General features: G+C 33.1%; 1 protein-coding gene and 1 long non-coding RNA gene across 2 annotated transcripts; one reads left to right on the top strand and one right to left on the bottom strand.

The window, feature by feature from the left end:
* Positions 1 to 1,156: 1,156 nt before the first annotated feature.
* Positions 1,157 to 9,906, bottom strand: LOC129798136 (uncharacterized). Its single transcript, XR_008751386.1, has 3 exons — positions 8,903 to 9,906; positions 8,714 to 8,831; positions 1,157 to 1,591 (listed from the first exon to the last, which is right to left on the bottom strand). It is a non-coding gene; the product is annotated as an uncharacterized LOC129798136 (long non-coding RNA).
* Positions 9,907 to 10,664: 758 nt separating this feature from the next.
* On the top strand, positions 10,665 to 12,286 carry LOC129798135 (beclin 1-associated autophagy-related key regulator). Its single transcript, XM_055841123.1, is given in 2 exon segments — positions 10,665 to 11,998; positions 12,000 to 12,286. Coding segments are annotated over 2 exon segments (1,455 nt in total). The 5' UTR covers positions 10,665 to 10,741; the 3' UTR covers positions 12,198 to 12,286.
* Positions 12,287 to 18,981: the final 6,695 nt, after the last annotated feature.

Raw genomic sequence — 18,981 nt, 5'->3', positions numbered from 1 at the left:
ATAGTGAGAAGCACACAGCCCAGGGGGAGAGCTCTAGCTTCAGAGCCACTTCAGAAATACCTTCCGGAGGATCTGCAAGTGTGCGTACTTTTGACATCCGGGAAGCACACAAGAAAATTCGTTTTCTCACCCTCTCAGCAATTTGCTGTAGGTCCAGGGAGGTTAACTTCTCTCATCCAGACAGAAGCATTTGCCATCCTAATGAACATCTCTAGTTCCAATTTTCTCTGGGCAAATGCCTGAAGGCTTCACCAGTCGTGTTTCGCGGATTCAGAATGTTGTTGTGAAGTCACCATCCCCTCATGATGGGTCAGAATCCCCCAAGAGGATCATGCCTTGGAATAGTCCGATGGTGGATGAGGATGAGATGCATGATGTCAGGAACATGATGGAGTCTTAGAGATACTACTATTTACGTTCAATCAGACATCAAACAGACAATACCAATGTTCTAGTCTAGACTGCTCCGTTAATAGATGCATCTGTATCACGGGCAGCTAGATCCCTACTCAAGTCCTGGGCGAGTCCAATATTCACCAATATCATGACGGAAGTCTCCCCGAGAGGTACTCAAAACTCCTCTAAGCCCATCTCCTGGACAGCCGCGGATTATGGCTCATCTGCACGTACAATGTTCGCTTACACAGCATGCTAGAGATCTCTTTCGACCGGCAAGTTTTCACTAGTGCTACAAAGGCTACATTATTGGCGTAGTCTTCAACAAAGTTGGTTGGTATCCAATGGCCGAATTTTTGCCCAAGAAGACGTATCAGGACGTGGTATTTTTTGGCGTGGGAATGCCCAATGAGTCTGTTTGGGATGGTCTCATCTGGGTCATTGTCTTTCACCAGGGAGGATATCTTATAGAGATTTTTCCCGTCATGAATACTAATTTTTAGAGAAACTTCAAATTGTGGATTTTTGTGTGAAGTGAAACACATAAAAATTGTAAAAATATTACTCAAAATTTTAAATATATATTTATGAACTTTAGTGAAAAATTTAAGTCTGTTCCGTGCGATTTCTTTTTGATACGAAAGGAGTAAAATAATATTCTCAAAGAAAATTTTATTTAATTGGCGAAAGAATTTTGGAGAATGGAAATTTTGGAAATATAATAAATTGTATTTTGGTTTTAAATAAAAAAAAAACAATATTGGTATATTTCGTAGTTTTATTATATTTATACACAGTAGAATTAGTATCTATTTTTAGTTGAAAACAACGATTAAATGTTTCAGTAAATTAAAAAATATATTAAAAACTTTATTAAAAATTTATTCAAAATAATCTGAGAATTGAATGTATTTTTTAGTTTCCTACTTGATTACAATAGTTCTTTTGCCATGAAATTAATTTGTATAATTTTAAAGATAATTTTTTTCCATAACAGGACACAGTTACTAACATTTACCAAAAAAAAACTTATTTATTTTTTTATTGATTGAATGTTGTTCTATTCAACGTGTGTAAGTTCCAATCGTTGCAACATTTGAATTCGGGATGTTAATATATATGATGCATTTTCTACTGCGGGGTGAGTGCAGAGGAATTATATTCAATCCCAATATCAAAAACTCACAGGAAACACCTAAAAAAGCAAAAAAAAAAAAATTAAAAAATATGAATAATCAATGAAGTAAGAAAACATAACGACTGCAAATGCTTGGAAAATAATGTAAAAATCAATTATCATACTTATTTCCATCTCTATCTTTTCTTTCTATATACTACAGTGGTGGAAATAAATATAACTCAATCCCATAATTCTTATTGGACCTCAACAAAAAAAATAACAAACTGAAAAATCAAAATGTTGATTTTTTATGTCGATTTCGAGACTTTTTGTTGAGTTTTTTTTTTAAAGAATTACGCAGTGGAATTATACTTATTTCCACCACTGTAGAGATCTGCGGAAAAACTTTTCTCACGGTGTGCACGCAGCTTTAAAGTAGTGTGCGATGCGCATGAAAGTTCTAAGAGAAATTTAACAGGTCTTTTTTTAATACAGTGGTGGAAATAAGTATAATTCCACCCCATAATCCTTAACCCTTTAACGACGAGACACTTTTTACGGACTGAAAATCAACAATAAAAAATAAACTGAGAAACATAATCAATGATAAGTCTTACATCTAACCTTGGAAAGTCCAAAAGAGTCTGATTTGGTATGTTTTTTGCTACTATAAACGATAGGAACGAAAATAGCCTAAAAATTTAAGTAATTTTTCTGACAATACCAATGAATAATAATTTTCGCTTTAATGAAAAATATTACGTATGATAATTGTAGTTTTTATTGCCAAAAGGGCTTATCATAAAAAAAATTGGAAGTATAAAAAATAAATAAAATCAATTATGAATTTGAAAATTTAAAAATTCGCCATTTTTGAGCTTAAATATTTAATAATAATAATAATAATAATGCTGGCACAACATTCCATGGAGGAACTAGGCCTTCCCGCAAGGGGATTTCTAGACGCGCATTATTATTTTTTCTTGTACGGGATGAGGTTGTTAGTCCCATGCCCGTGGAATCAAGTGCATTGAAGCTCACTGGATGCAATCCGAACACCTTTAACGCCAGAAAAATTCCTGGTGACCTAAAGGGGATTCGAACCCGGGACACTTACATCATAGAGCGAGTGCTCTACCACTTGACCCATTGAGCGCCCGAGCTTAAATATTTACTACATAGCAAATAGCAAGAGACTTGCAAAAAATATTCTAGATTCCTTCAACCTTCTACTTTACAATTATGTACAGACATAAGAAAAAAATAACTTTAGATAGTCAGGAAAAATCATTTTCTTTATGGGACACCGGTGTTCCAATAGTCCTTAAAGGGTTAAAAGAACTAAAAAAAACTTGAACTCGTGATTTAGATGCTATACTACGTCTCGAGTACTATATTTTTAATACGAATTTCATGAATTTTAAATAATATTGTGTACCATACAATATATTAATTATTAGTACTACAATTTTTTTTAATGTTTCTAAAATATTTAAATTTTCTTATTTATTGTAAACTTACTTATTTTTTCTTAAGTATTTTTATTTATTTATTTTTCTTTTTTATAAATGCTCGAAAAACTAAATTATCGTTAATACTAATAAAAGAAATATATATAAATATTAAAAAAAAACATTTTTTTCACGGATATATGAAAGTATTGAGAAATCCTCAATTTGCATATACTTGTCAAGAAATTATCCCTCATTAACTTTGCCAAAAATTGTTTTGCTCTATCTTGAGGGAAAATGTCCTCTTATGTTAGGAAATTTATACTCCCAACAAAAAATCTATTTTGAGTTGTTTTTATATATAGGACTCTTATACTAAAAGCAAGTTAAAGATTTTCACATTTTCTTGTAGATTATGCGTTACATTTTCTCAACAAAACGCCAATTTCGAAAAAAAGCGTTCTAAAGCGTTCTAGTACAAAAATCTAGTAAAAAAATCAATTTTCATGCATAATTTAAATTTATTTTATAAAAGAAATTTGAAAATGCAGAAACAGATTTTCCAACGCATGACCATTTAAAACAAATTTCAATTAAAATGTTAATTGCTTAAATGAATTTTTTGTATTGTTTTGAAATAATTATATAGGTTCTAAACTTATATTTTAATACCTAATAGTGCCTGGCATTTTAAAGTGTTAAAAAAAATCTTGGATTGACATGAAAACCGGCTAAAATTCATCAAGAAAATTATTTGCATTGGGTGTAACATTCTCACAGCTTCAGCATAAAATAGTTCAAATTGTGTACAAAACCCGCATAGTGTAAGCATTAAATGGTTACGTTTCATCATAAAGCGGGTAGGATTGTCTATAAAACTCACGCAGCTCAAGAATATAACGTTCTAGGACAGTACTCCCAAGTGGCTTAATAATAAGACAGTTAAGATTGGGCAGAAATCACGCACACTTGTATCATAAAACAGTTCAAGTTGTGCTAAAAGAACACATAAATCAATTACAAAACGGTTAGAATTATGCTAAAATCACGCACAGCACAATCATAAAACGGTTAAAATTGCGCTTAAAAAAGCGCTCTTCGTGATTTTGAGCGCAATAACCGTTTGATTATTAAGCTGTGCGTGATTTTAAGCGCATTCACCGTTTTATGATTGAGCTGTGCGTGATCTTAAGCGCATAATATCCGTTTTGTGCCACAGCTGTGCGTGATTTTAAGCGCATTAAGCGTTTTATGATTGAGCTGTGCGTGATTTTAAGCGCATTACCCGTTTTGTGACTGAGTTGTGCGTGATTTTAAGCGCATTAAGCGTTTTATGGTTGGACCGTGCGTGATTTTAAACACATTATCCGTTTTGTGACTCAGCTGTGCGTGATTTTGAGCTTATTAACCGTTTTATTATTGAGCTGTGCGTGATTTTAAGCACATTAAGTGTTTTATGATTGAACTGTGCGTGATTTTAAGCACATTATCCGTTTTGTGTTTGAGCTGGGCGTGATTTTAAGCGTTTTATCCTTGTGCTGTGCGTGACTTTAAGCACATTAACCGTTTTATGATTAATCCGTGTGTGATTTTAAGCACAATCTTGAGCGTTTTATGATTGAACTGTGCATGATTTTTAGCACATTAACTGTTTTATGATTGAGCTGTGCGTGATTTTTAGCACATTAACTGTTTTATGATTGAGCTGTGCGTGATTTTAAGCTCATTGACCGTTTTATAAGTGAGCTGCGTGTGATTTAAAACTCATTTACCGTTTTATGATTGAGCTGTGCGTGATTTTTAGCGCATTTACCATTTTATTATTGATCTGTGCGTTTAGCGCAATCTTGGCTGATTTATGATTGTTCTGAGCGAATTTTTATGCGCAATTTTAACCGTTTCGTGGTTGAACTGTGCGTGGTTTTTTTTTAGCAGAGCTTTAACTGTTTTACTATAGAGGTTTTCGAATTTGTAAGCGCAATCTAAACTTTGGTTGATCCAGCAGTGCGTGTGTTGAAAAGTTAAACTTCAATTTTTAAGTTTAACTGGTTTTATTTAATTTTGAAAATGTAGTAAAATTTTATTTATTTAAGAAAAAAAGTTAAATGCAAAAGTGGAAGCTCTCCTTTTCAGGGAATATAGTACTTAATGTTACTGATCAACAGTAAAACAAATGAAAATTTTTGAGAATGGGGTTTTTTAAGAAAAACTAATTTTGAAATTTTTTCAAAAAAAAATCAAAAAACCGTCATGGCCTCTACACACTATAAAAATTTCTCCAAAAAATGCGTTTTTAAAGAAAATTTCCCTTATCCTTGTAGGCAGAAGCGTCATAATTTTTTAAAAAAGGTAATTTTTGACGAAAATTGCTTCTAGTGTGTGGACACCATTACAAAAAAATTGAGCAGATAATGCAAAATCGAGTATATCGATTTAAAGAGAATAAAATTATTTTTCGAATAAAATTTAAAAAAAAACAATAAGAAGAAATCTTAACCCGTTCCCGAGATAGTGCATTTTAAAATAAGGGAAGAGCACCACGGATCGGGATGTTAAGAGACATGTTTCGTATTTAATTCAAAATATAAGCTTCAAAATACTGTTTGGTATTTTTGAGTGTGTTAATTAATATATTAGTGATCAATTTAACTATATCTCAGCCTTTGAATTTTTAATTTTTACACTAATATAATAAAAAATAGATGTAATTGCAAACTTGCACTCTGTACCTCGAATCGTTACAATTTTAATCAGATGTCTCTCGAAAAATTGGTTTGATAAATAAAATCTGAGCTAATGCACTGTATTCTTGTGAGAGTTAAATGCTAAAAAGTAGCTAATAAGTTTTAAAAATTCATTTGATTTGGAGCAGCAATATTGTAATAATCTGAAGATCCGAGGAACTCTGCCGATCGCTATTGCTCTCCAGTTATTTATCAAAAATCACAAATGAGGAATGAAGCGCGAGCCGCCATTTTTGACGCCATGCATCTCCGGCTAGGAATTTTTTTTGGGCAAAAAAATAGGGGTAATAATATTTTATCATGTATTTTAATATATGTAAAATTCAAACACTTCTGAGACCATGATTTGCGATTTGCGATTTTTCGGTCGTGTTGAGATGGATTGGCCCATTGGCATTTTCATTTTTTTTACAAAACGAATTCAAATTATTCGTGAAAATGTGAAATTGTTTTTAAGAAGATATTTTTTGACGAGTTACTAGAATCTTAGCTGAATTGGTGGAAGACAGATTTTTTTAATTGTCGTTATGTTGAAAAAATTTAATGCAAAATCTACTAAAAAATGTAAAAATCTTTTAATTTTTTTTCGTTTATCAGTTCTATATAAAAACAACTCAAAATAGATTTTTTTTGTTCGGTGTACAAAATTCTTAAGATAAAGAAAACATTTTTATTCAAGATAGAGCAAAATAATTTTTGGCAGAGTTGATGAGGGAAAATTTTTAATGAATATATGCATGCATATTAAAAATTTCTCAATACTTCAATATCCGTGAAAAAAAAAGTTTTTTATTATTATAGTTTTTAAATTTTTATTATATTATTGATAATTCATTTCTTTTGATATTTGAAAAAAAAAGAAAAATTCTAAGATTAAATAAGTACTTAAAGACCAATCCATCTTAACTCAGATGGGAATAACGAAAATCGCTCCTTCACGGTCATAGGCATTACCGTTCTGAATATGGATAGGGAATTAAGCTCACTTCTCTATGCACATTCAAAGTGGCAATGTCTTAGGTGCTAGTTTTTCATAAATTGAAATACACACAAAAATAGTATATATATATATATATTTTTTTTTATTTTGCCAAAAAAAATTCCTAGTCCCAGATACAAGGTGTCAGATATGAGGTCTCGCGCTTTCTCACTTGCGATTCTGGACAAAAATTTTAAAGTGCTCTATCTCGGAAACGGGTTAAAATTTTTTCTTTTTTTTTTATTTGAAAGATAATTTCGTTCTCTTTAATGACCAGCGCACAATAACTTTTGTTTATAAACATGTTTTCAAAATTTCCCATGAGAATGAGAGAGATGACTAGATCTATATTTCATTCACTCTCATTGAAATGCCAAAAACATGTTTACTAAACAAAAGTTATTGTGCGTTGGACATAAGACGATATACTTGATTTTAGATATATGTTCAATTTTTTTCATGGCAAACTTAGGATTTCCTTTTTTAAAAAATCAAAAGCAATTTTTTATCGAAAAAGCCAATCTCAAAATTTTTGATTTTTCTTATAGTGTTGATCAGAACATTGAATACTATCCCTAAAAAGAAGGGCTTCCACTTTTACGTTTAACTTGTTTTTTAAATAAATAAGATTTATTTACAAACATTTATTATACATTTATTTAAACTTTTTAATTGGAAATTTAACTTTTCAGGGAATATATTACTCCATAGTACTTACGAACAGTTTAAAAATATAAATTTTTGGAACTCGCAATTTTTATTTATTTTTTTAATGAATATGAAAAAAGTTAAATCTCCCTCCCCCTTTATGGCCCTCCGACTTGATATGTAATGGGTCAAAAATTTAATTTTTAATTAACCATATTTCCGTTTCTAATTGATCAGAATTTGTTGATTTTGGGTGATTAAGAAAGCTCTCGTTGTTGAATACCGCACCTCTTCTAAACATCCTAATATCATTATCCAAATACCATCCTAATATCATGGAAGGTCCCATTAATCGAAAAATCGATTTGCGAAAATACGATGTCGAATCTCATCTGGGTTTTATTTTATGTTCTATCTTTGTGAGTTTCAAAACGTAACCATGGTAATTTTTTTTAACTTTTTTGGTTTGTTAGACGCAGCGCCTTCAAGACTTTAATTTTTCCTCTATTTTGGTTCGTCAAACAATTTCCCCAAGATATTTCAGCAAAAATTTGTTGTAAAACTTTTTAAAATGGATTATAATTTAATAATTTAGTTAAAAATTAAATTTTTAAAAGATATAAACCTTAAATTCATCAAAAATAAATACTCTATCGCTAAATTTATCGCCTGGAAATATAATTATTACCAGCTTAGCAGACGAAATTCTATTACATGTCTGAAGATACTAACTTAACTCTTTCGTCTCTTCTGAGACTCTGAGAACCCAACACAGCATATGAATATTGTGTGAAAAACATTGTTTTCTTATTTATTCAGAACTGATAAAAAACCAATTTTTGTGGATGATTACAAACTATAAGGATGTCCAAATGTAAGATATTTTTTGTAGGACCTCAATTAATTCCTGAGCTGAGATATTTTTGATTAAAAAATGCTGCAAGCCAATTTCACCAATTTGTAATCAAAAATATCTCAGCTCAGGAATTAATTGAGGTCCTACAAAAATATCTTACAATTGGACATCCTTATAGTTTGTAATCATTCACAAAAATCGGATTTTTATCAGTTCTGAATAATTAAGAAAACAATTTTTTTCACACAATAATCATATACTGTGTTGGGTCCTCAGAGTCTCAGAAGAGACGAACTTTTTATATTGATAGAAAAAGGACATTATGTTGTTCGTAATTTTGTTTTTTTTTTGAGACTAGGCTTTGTTAAGTTCTTTAAAGTATTATGATTATGGGGTGGAAGTGTAATTCTTCCCACAACTGTTGTAAATTCAGTTGTTTCTTTTTTTTGTAACTCGAAAATGCTATCTTACTTTTTAAATACTGAATTCACTTTTAAATTGAATCAGGAAAATACTTACTGGGATCCTTCATTTGTGTGTACAAGCCATTAGATAAGGCAGCAGCCCAACCAGTTAAAGGAGGCAAACTTCAATATGACCTCAAAGATACTGTCTACAATCTTAGCCAGATATAATGCTGTGGATTGAAAATATTCATTGATTAGTAGTCTTATCCACTAGGAAGCATAACCTTCCTACAAAACATACCTGATCAAATTAAATCCAGATAGATATCCAAAAGACATTCGTCAAACTTTCATCTTGGAGGTTCTGTTCCACGAGATGTACATCCATGAGAAGTCTCTTCGAGTGAGAAGTCCAACAAGAAATACACCACGTTGGATGACGTTTACGTGATCAAGAATGGAGGGTACAAATCGTCTAAAATCCTCCAAAAATTAAAGACAATCAATCGCCTTCTTCTCACCGGAACATCCCTGCAGAATAATTTCCACGAATTCTGACACTTCTATGCTGAATTTCCTCTTTCCGGACGTCTTCAACAGCAGCGATGATTTCGACTCCTGTGGTACTAACGTGGTTAAGCCAGAGTCATCGTTACTTCTTTCTTGTTTTGGTACTTCAATGGGAACATCTTCTGTGGCCTGTCTGAAATTTCCGTCGTCTCTGGCTCCTTATAAAAACACCTTCCGGAAGCTTATTCCAGTATCGAATTTGAGGCTCTCCGGACTATATTTGCACTTGGATGAGCACTCAAAATTAACCAACAATATGTCCAGGAACTTTCAATTAGTATATTTTCACTTCCTAATCTTTTTGTTAGTTTCGCGGACGTACTTTTTTGATGTATTGTGGTGATTTTTGTCCAAAAACTCTGTCCAGTAAATCATCATCAAAACACGTTTACACACATCACAGGGCACTCGATTTCATTCGTTTTTAAATAAATGCGGCCCTGTGATAACTTTTGGCCACAAATATTTTAAAAAATATCACTAATAACTCTGAAAACTGCTATTTTAGCTGAGATTTTCACAACAAAACACTTTCATGAAATGTAAACAATGAAACATAACCTCACAATCACATGTTTTGTGTCCGGGAAGTAAAAATTGTTTTTATTTCACATTTTCACTATTTCACGCACTACTCGTGAAGTTTTTAATTAAAAAACTAAAGAATACGAACAAATAGAGGTAAATTGTATCATATTTATACCTTTTTTCTGCAAACTTGTGTATTAATTTGTACCGAACAAATTACAGTGTAAAAACGGTCGTTTCAAATTAGAAAAAAATATCATTTGACTTTTATTCAAATACGACGAATTCTTGCTCATGTTTGCTCTATATGCACAGCTTTTGTGTCGGTTGCATTCAAAATCAATTTGTTTTACATTTTGACAAAATAATAAAGAAAATTATTTTCTTGGTAACTAATTTTTCTTGTTTTTAATTGAGGCGCTCGGAGCAAAAAAACTCTAAGTTGTATGCATTTCCCTATTAAAATAGCGTTTTTTTGCTCTGAGCTCCTCAATTTTCTTAATTTTATTTTTTCTGTCTCATATTATATTTAAAATAACACGGGAAATTCTAGAACAGTAAAAAAATGATAATTTATTAAATTCGCTGTAGTTCTTCCTATTTTATCGTGATTCTTTATAATTGAGCGCTTTTTATGGAATTTACAAAGGCTTTGACGTCCAAAATCGATAAACCGGATGCCATTTTGCCCCAAATGCCCAATTGAGAGCGAGATACTGTAATTTTAACGGTTTTCTCATTTTGGTTTTCAAAAAAAAAAATTTTCGTTAAGTGATGATGGTTTTCAAAAGTAACCGTTTTCCATTCGCAGCAGACTTCATGCCTATTTAATTCACGCACTTCCGGTGCAGTGTCAAAAAAATCAGCTGTCACAAGAAAATGAAAATATTTTAGTTGTGTATAATGGCTATATGGACCCGAGTGAGTCCGACAGCCTTACATAAAACAGAAGAAGAAGAAGTTGTGTATAAAAAAAAAGCTGATATATTACAGTGCATTGTGATTTTCGTGGATATTTGATCCCAAATCCAGACAATGAATGATGGCCGGAAGCAATAATTCGGATGATAGCAATCGTGCCCCAGAGAACTTCCACTTGTCCTCGTCGAATGAGGGAACAGACCTGAGTTTGGGTCAGTCAGCTAAGTGTCCATTGTGTCTGAATCAGGCGAAACTCTTCTACTGTCGCGACTGCCTGGCCAATGGGGATTTTCATTCCAAGCGGAACTGGTCTAATGAGAGATTTGCCGAGAAGAAGATCCACTGGCTCGATCAGCAATCCAATTCCAAGACAATGGAGATGAAATGTGGGAATTTGATGCAGAGGCACCATCGAGTGGATGGCCTGAGGACACGAATTAAGCTGAAGGAGCAGCGTGTGATGTTGCTGCGGAAGCAAATTGCAGATATTCGGAATCGTATGGAGTGTGGGCAGAAGGAACTGATGGGATTGCAGCAGAAGAATAGGGAGCTGCAGAGAACACTACCCAGGTATGGGTACAAGGTGAGAGAATTGGATGACTATGTGACAAATAAACTGGGTGCCCTGGATAAACAATGGGCAGATCATGTGGCTGTCCGGGCAGAACTGAAGCATCTCATCAGGAGCAGCATCAATCGTCTCATTCGGTACATCTTTCCCATTGAGCGATCCGTGAAGGAGGCTCCGGGTGGGCAGAGTACCGCTAAGGAACTGGCAGAAGCCACGCACACAGCCTACATCCGAGGGCAGTGGGTGCTCCAGGACAGTCTCGGGGAGGTTCAGCATACAATTGTGGCTCCCTATTTGCCCGGAAATGGCGACTATTCGGCCTACAGTGACTGGGTGGCCACACACAAAGATGGCGTTCCCACTCACACAAGCGACAGGGATGCTCCGCTGGATCACAATCCAGCCTTCCGGATCAGTGCTGCCCTCACGTACACAGCGCAACTGGTGCAGGTGCTCAGCTACTACCTGGACGTCAGACTGCCCTTTAAGATGAACTACAGCGACTTCTGCAGCAGCTACATGAACGAGGGCAGTTTCAATAGGCGTGTGGCCAGACTCAATGCCAACATCTTCTTCCTCTGCTACACCCAACGTGTCCGGCTGTCAGAACTCAATCCCATGCACACCATCGAGAACATCCAGATCCTGCTGCAGCTGGAGCACAGTGATTTGGGCTGGATGGGTCATGTGGAGCCCACAAATACCCCAACAAAATCCGTAGAATCCCTGCTCAAGATTGGACTGGAATGTGGCAATGATTCAGAGTCTGAAGGTGAGTTTTCCTTCCCCCTCTTCCATACCGAGTCATGACATTTCTTTTCCCGGAGCAGATGAAAACAGCTTTCCCTACGAATGGGAAGCCGTGCCGCATTTGTCGTCACTGGACGTGGCTTCTCCCACGCCAATTGTGCCCACTGCCCAGAATCCCCTGCAGACTGCCAGTCTGATGACCAGTGCAGCCGCATCGATTGCCTCACTGTGGCGAGGCTGGACCACAGGCAAGTGAATTATCACACAACGCATCTCGGAGTCACACATTTTGCGAGATAAATGAGTGTTTTTGGGCGATTTCGTAAATAAATTTTATTTGATGAAAAATAACTCTAGAACTTTTCAATTTCTTTTAACTCTTTCGTCTCTTTTGGGACTCTGAGTACCCAAAGCAGCATATGAATGTTCTGTGAAAAACAATGTTTTTTAATTATTCAGAACAGATAAAAATCCAATTCTTGTGGATGATTACAAACTCTAAGGATGTCCAAATGTGAGATATTTTTTTGTAGGACCTCAATTAATTCCTGAGCTTAGATATTTTTGATTAAAAAATGTCGAATTTGTCTTGCAGCGCTTGCAGCATATGCTGCGGTCCGGAAAGAGTTACACTCAGTCCCGGGATTATGCACATTTTCGGTACCGAAAAAAAAACGCGCGAAATGGCATTATGTATCGAGAAAATTTGCATATCCGCAGGGGCTTTCTTTTGAATGAATCGGCCGTAGAACGAATTTCTCGCGGAGTAAAAGTAGTTGAAACAAAAAGATTCAACTGTTTAATAGAAATGCATTCACAAACAGTACTTTTTGGCCAGAGTTCTTCAATAAATGGTTAGAATATAAAAAAAATGCCTTAATAAAAAAAATTAAAGTTTTATTATGTAAAAGTAGCAATATGTTTTCAAATTTCCCGCGTCGCATGTAGTATACATTCAGGCGTATTTCAAAAATGAGTTCATAAATTGACTCCCAAGGGTAGGCAAATTTGCATAATCGTATGTGCATAATTCCGTCAGGTTCATAATCCCGAACGACTTAATGCCGGGACTGAGTGTAAATATTTTTAAAAATCTTCTGTTCTTTATCTCTTTCCGGACCGCAGCATATGCTGCAAGCCAATTAATTGAGGTCTTACAAAAAAATATGTTACATTTGGACATCCTTATAGTTTGTAATCATCCACAAGAATAGGATTTTTATCAGTTCTGAATAATTCAAAAACACTGTTTTTCACTGAATATTCATATGCTGCTTTGGGTACTCAGAGTCCCAAAAGAGACGAAAGAGTTATTCGTCTGAGTCAGGGATTTCCCCTTCGCTGAGAGAAATCCGAAAAAGTTCAAATAACATTCCGGAAATGTTAATTTTACCCTGCTTTATTGATCTAAAATCGGTGTAAATATTACCCTTTTTAGGTGTATTAGGGGTTAAAGTCACCCTTTTTCATGTTAATTTTACCCTTAAAAAGGTGTAAAATTAACATTAAAAATGTTGATATATTTTTACACCTAAAAAGTGTTAAAGTTATGAGGAAAAAAAGTTAATTGCATCCCCATTTTTTCCTCAGTGTTTGGACCTCCTGTCTTTCGTTGAAACAAGAATTAATGGTTCAATTGATTCCAGCTTAATCTATTCCGCATACCATTATGTAGGGGAGATCGGGGCCAATTAGTTAACATGGCATTTTTTTTTCAGGGAGGGAGTTAATTACTCTGAATAAATAATATTTTTCTCAATATTCTTTCTATGGAAAACTGTAACACCGTGTTGTGAAATGCTACCTCTGTCTAATGGCCTCTACACACTAGAGAAATTTATGTCCATATTGAAGCAAATTCCCTACGCTTGTGTAGGAAAAACTCCTCAATATAAACATAAATTTCTCTAGTGTATAGAGGCCATAACCTGCCCCGAACACCCCTATACAATACAGTAGGTAGACTCTTAACCCATTCCTTACCATGGTATTATATATCATACGCAAATTGAGTGATTTTAGATGATTTATTCCTGGGCAATTTTTAACAGAATTGCTGTCGAGAATGAATATTTAGTAACTTTACTTCTTCAATTACTTGGGATAAATAGTCCCACAGAGATAGAAATGCATTTTGTTGTTATTTTTTCGCTTCGCGGAAGGTCATGCAAAATGTTTGCTCAAAATGGCGGACGGAAAATGCGACATCCCGTCGAATTTGCTAAAATTGGCCTCTTTCCTCTTTCCTGATTTGAATTTTAATTACCAATTTGTGTTCTAGGATAGTTACTCTATCTAAATCTAAAGCAATATGGTTTGTAATGAATTAATGCACAGAATTTAAATTCAGTGACCGTTAAGACGTGTGTTTGACAGGGGCTCCCCGCGTCCCCTTAATGGGTAATTTTTTTGTTTTCAAAAAATTCATCTATTAATCTGATTAATCTATAGGAAACAAATCCCAAAATATGAACATTCTATCTCAAGTATTTCTGGTACATTGACTGAATGGGTTAAATTCGGGAATTTGGAACCGAAATGTCACCCGATTTATAAAGAAATTCAAACGACAAACTTTGAAATGCAACGATTTTTTGTTTATTTGAATTACTCATATTAAGGCTGCTATTCTGCCATTTTTATAATTTTGTAAGATTTTGCGGAATTTGGAATTCTTGGTAGAGTTAATCCAAGGTTGAGCAATTCTGCCGCCGAGAAGCAAAAATCGAACAAGATATAAAAAGTTTGGAGACTTGTCGTGCAGCGCCATCTGCGGAATTATTTGACTGCGTGTTTACAGTGGTTTGTTTTTTTCACGAAAAAAGCATTAAAATATCTTTAAATGTAATTATATTCAATTCAACCTTGACATGGAGATAGAAAAAGACTCTGTGGATGTTGCTGCGATGGAAAGTGGTAAGACGAATTATTGTACATCAGATGCCATTCAGTTCTTTAATTTGAGGTTATGTGTTCACAGGAAGTCAGCCTCCGGAAAAGAATAAACGGCCCAGAACCGCACCCTAATTGTTGTGGTTTTTTTTCTTTTAAATAAATTGAAAATTGAAATTGAAAAAATTTACATACATTTAGGGGCATTTCACAAATTATTTTTGTAAATGCGTAGGCAATTCATATAAAATTCCTTCAGACCGTTTTCACTCTTTCACGTCATTAGGCTCATATATGACCCGGGGAAAATTTTTCTTTGACTATTTACATTAATTGAAATCTATCGGTTTGTGCACAAAATCATAATAGAAGGACGTAAGATTCTTGGTTAATTTTCTCAAGACTCCAGATATTCAGGAAAAGAAAATATTTGAGATCAAAAATCACGAATTTTGAACTTTGTGAAATGACTTTTCTTCTTCAAATTTTTTTTATATTAATTTATTTTTTTCAGCAAAAAGTTCTTTAGAAACACAAAATAGAATATCCAAAGATTGTATATTGCATATTTTAATATAATAAACTACTCTCAATTTTCCTGAAAAACGTGTAGAATTTTCCGGGTCATATATGACCCTATTGTCGGCAAGGGTAACAGTGTTTTCGTCCCAAACCTATAGCGAAATGTAGTTAGTTGGGACATTGTTTTTCTTTGTGAAATGCAAGTGTGACATCTTGCTCCTGGACATTTCATCTTATATCTGATGAATTATAACATATTTTGCAATATTTTAGAGTATTCTGCAAGCATCTCATATTGTGCAATTGTATTGTGTGTAAATAAATATGTGGATAAGTTTATTTTTGCCAAATACCACTCAAAATATTGTGACAGAGACTGTTCAAAGGGATTACCAGGAAGATTCCTTGAACACCAGGAGTACAGTGTTCATCAAAACAGTCCAGTTTGCCATGGTTTTGCCCAAATTAATAACTTCAAGCAAAAAAACTCTTAGAAGCCCGTGATATAGATTTTGAAAATGGCATATACTTCCCTTACCGACAATAGGGTCATATATGACCCGGGGTTTTTCCGAGTTTCCACGCAATGGAAAATCTTTTTCCTCTCTGAACTATTATATTTGATCATAAAGCATTAGGAAAAACTCAATTTTACATGAATTCTTCTGCTGAATAAAAGTATGACGCGAAAGAGTTAAGCCGGAATTCCCTGTATAATGATCACCGTTTGCCTCTGGAGATTGGTCACCAACGCTAAGACGGCGGTGGACGTAATAGAAAGAAATCACTTTTTATGTAAACTAACGATTTTTAAGCATCTGTAGATGAATGAACATTTTATTATTTGTTTATCTAAAAAATGGCTGCAACATTGTAAATATTTTTGAAAAACGAATGATAAACCTAAAGAATAATGGTTATTTTGTTCATAAATAAGATCACTTACCTGTTTTGTGACTAAATAAAATGCCCTTTGCACTCTTTAAATTTAAAAAAAAAATGTAGAACAATTCCATCACTAACTTGCAGAAAACTGTACGGGAAAGGTATTACAGACGACTATTAAAGAACTTCACTTTAGTACCAACAAATTCTACAAGAAAAAAGCTTCCTACTATTCCAAAGGAGAAAAAAAAAACATCCCGAAAAAAGAAAAGATAAATTTTTGAGAAAATGTTTTCATGTGGTTGTTTTGATTTATATAAACTTATATTTTACTAATCAATTAGTCTCTACTTCTTTCATGAAGGTACATTTCTTCAAATATAGATTTTTTTCTGATATTAGTTGATTCGTCAAATTATTACATGCTCTTACGATCTAAGTTTTTTTTTCTTCTTATTTTCTTTTCAATTTTCAGATATTTTTTCGGGATTTTTCCTATAATTTTTTTTTAATTTTGTGTTTGCTCTCAAAGCAAATTTAGAAAAAAATATGTTTTGTAGTGTTTAAAAAAAAACAATAGAAAAGAAAATGAGAGCAAATAGTGCTAAATTTTTTTTATACGAAATATTAAAAAATTTTATGATTTTTCTACACTAAAAGATTTTTGTTTGAAATTTTGTTTTATGTTTTTGTGAGCAATTTAAAACAGAGAAATATGGTAGCAAAATACGATGGAATTTGGTGGATGACAAAGAATGAAGGCTTTCTGCATAGTTCGTATTATTATTGCATTACAATATTGTGGTAAGATTACAATATTTGTAATTTAATATAGAAAAAATTTGCCAATACATTCTTCTTCTTTTTTTTTCTCCACAGTAAAAGGACAATTTTTTTTTAATACGCAAAGGTACTTGTTTCTGGGACAATATTACAGCACCAATAATACAATTTTCTTTCTAAACTTTTATTCTTGTTTTTTTTGTCTTCACGTTTGTTGTCTCGTCACTTTATGAAAAAAATCCATCATGATATTTATTTTTCCACTTTTTTCTATTATTTTTTTATTTATTTATTTTTTTTATTCTAAGCTATGCACAACAGATTGATTAAAAGAATTATTTTTGTTTATTTTTTTTTTGTTAAACTTCTTTTTGGTGAAATAGAAACAAGAGAGAATTTGAAAGTGAAAATGAAATGAGCTCAATTTTTTTTCTGGTATTAAATAGATTTTTTTTTCTTTTTACTTTTATCCTCCTATTTATATTCTTGTTCATAATTATTAACTACACATTAATTTAAATTTACAGATATTTTCTTGTTTACATGAATAACTTCTTTTTGTTGTTTGAATTACTTTATTGGTGAAATTTCTAATGAATCCAACTTTACACTACATGATTATTCACATTATTTCTACCTCTTACAATAATTTTTTTTCTTCACTATCTCCTCACTTAATATAAATATATTTTTCTTCTCCTTCTTCCTGTCTTCAGCAAATTCACTTCCTCTCAGTTTTTTTTTTTCATTAATTACAATTATTTTGTTCTTTTCATTTTTTTTTTTTGTAAAAATATTGTCTGTATTCAATATGAAAATTACAAAGGATGTCTTTAGCAGTTGTGTAGGCGTCTGAAAAATGTTTGATGTGTATCTTTTTTTCTTCAAAGTTCATCTCTTATTCCTTTCAATTGAATTTCCATCGAGAAAAAAACCCAATTGGAAAAGAAGTTTTTAGGACACTAGAAACTCCGATTGAAAAACATCCTTACAAAGTTTTAAATTTAAATGGCGTTCCTCGGAAAAGTGAAAAATGTATTTGTAAACAAAAGATGAAACGATTTAAAAAAACCTAAAACAATGCTATTTAAAAATTCCTAGATTGCGGCGAAATTCATTAATTTGATCGAGGGATAAATTTGAAATGTTAGGTTATGTTCGATCTAACCTCAAACAACAAACAGCGAAAGCCTCCCAGGTTCAAGCTTAGGTGGAGGCAGGAATTTTTTCTTGTCTCTACTTGGGTGAAATTTGTGGAGTTCGGTATCCACTAGTTCTGATTGTCGCCTCTCTCTGTGCACAAACACAAAAATTTAAAATGTTCAAAAACACTCAAACAACAAAAGTTAGGTTAGCTAACAAAACAAATTTTAGCACGTTTTCCTAGAAACTTGAAACACAAGTAAAAGATCCCATTTTGGTACAAAAATCCACTTCCCGTGTAAACAGACGGAATTCCCACGGGAATTCCCATGAGATTTTCCATTCCGGATGGGAATTCCGGATGGAAATTCCCATATTGAACTGTCAAATTTTTACCATCCGCTCTATGCGCCTCTGGTGGGCTTCAAGCGCAACACAAAAATGCTCCGAAGATTTGAATTTCAAATTGTGTTTTTTCCGAATATAAATAACGGAATATATATCTGGAAGATATTTTAGGTACTTTATTTTATTAAAATGGCTCTATTATATTACGTGTTGTCTTTTATACTCAATTATTAATATGACAAAGTCTTTAGAATAATTGAAACAGCTTTTGGGATACTCTCAAATAGATTTAGGATAATTCGAGGGGAAATCGAAGTACAACCAGAGTTTTCTACTACTATTGTACAGGCTGTAATTCCTCTCCACAAATTTATAAGAAAGACCAGCTATAGTAAAGATCTAATTTTTGAAAATGTTCTTAACGTTGATGTTTTAGAAGGAAATAATAGACATATCCCCGGCAGACC

The sequence above is a fragment of the Phlebotomus papatasi genome, chromosome 1 (assembly GCF_024763615.1).
Source record: "Phlebotomus papatasi isolate M1 chromosome 1, Ppap_2.1, whole genome shotgun sequence".
Taxonomy (NCBI): Eukaryota; Metazoa; Arthropoda; class Insecta; order Diptera; family Psychodidae; genus Phlebotomus; species Phlebotomus papatasi.
This window is presented reverse-complemented; position numbering and strand designations above follow the sequence as displayed.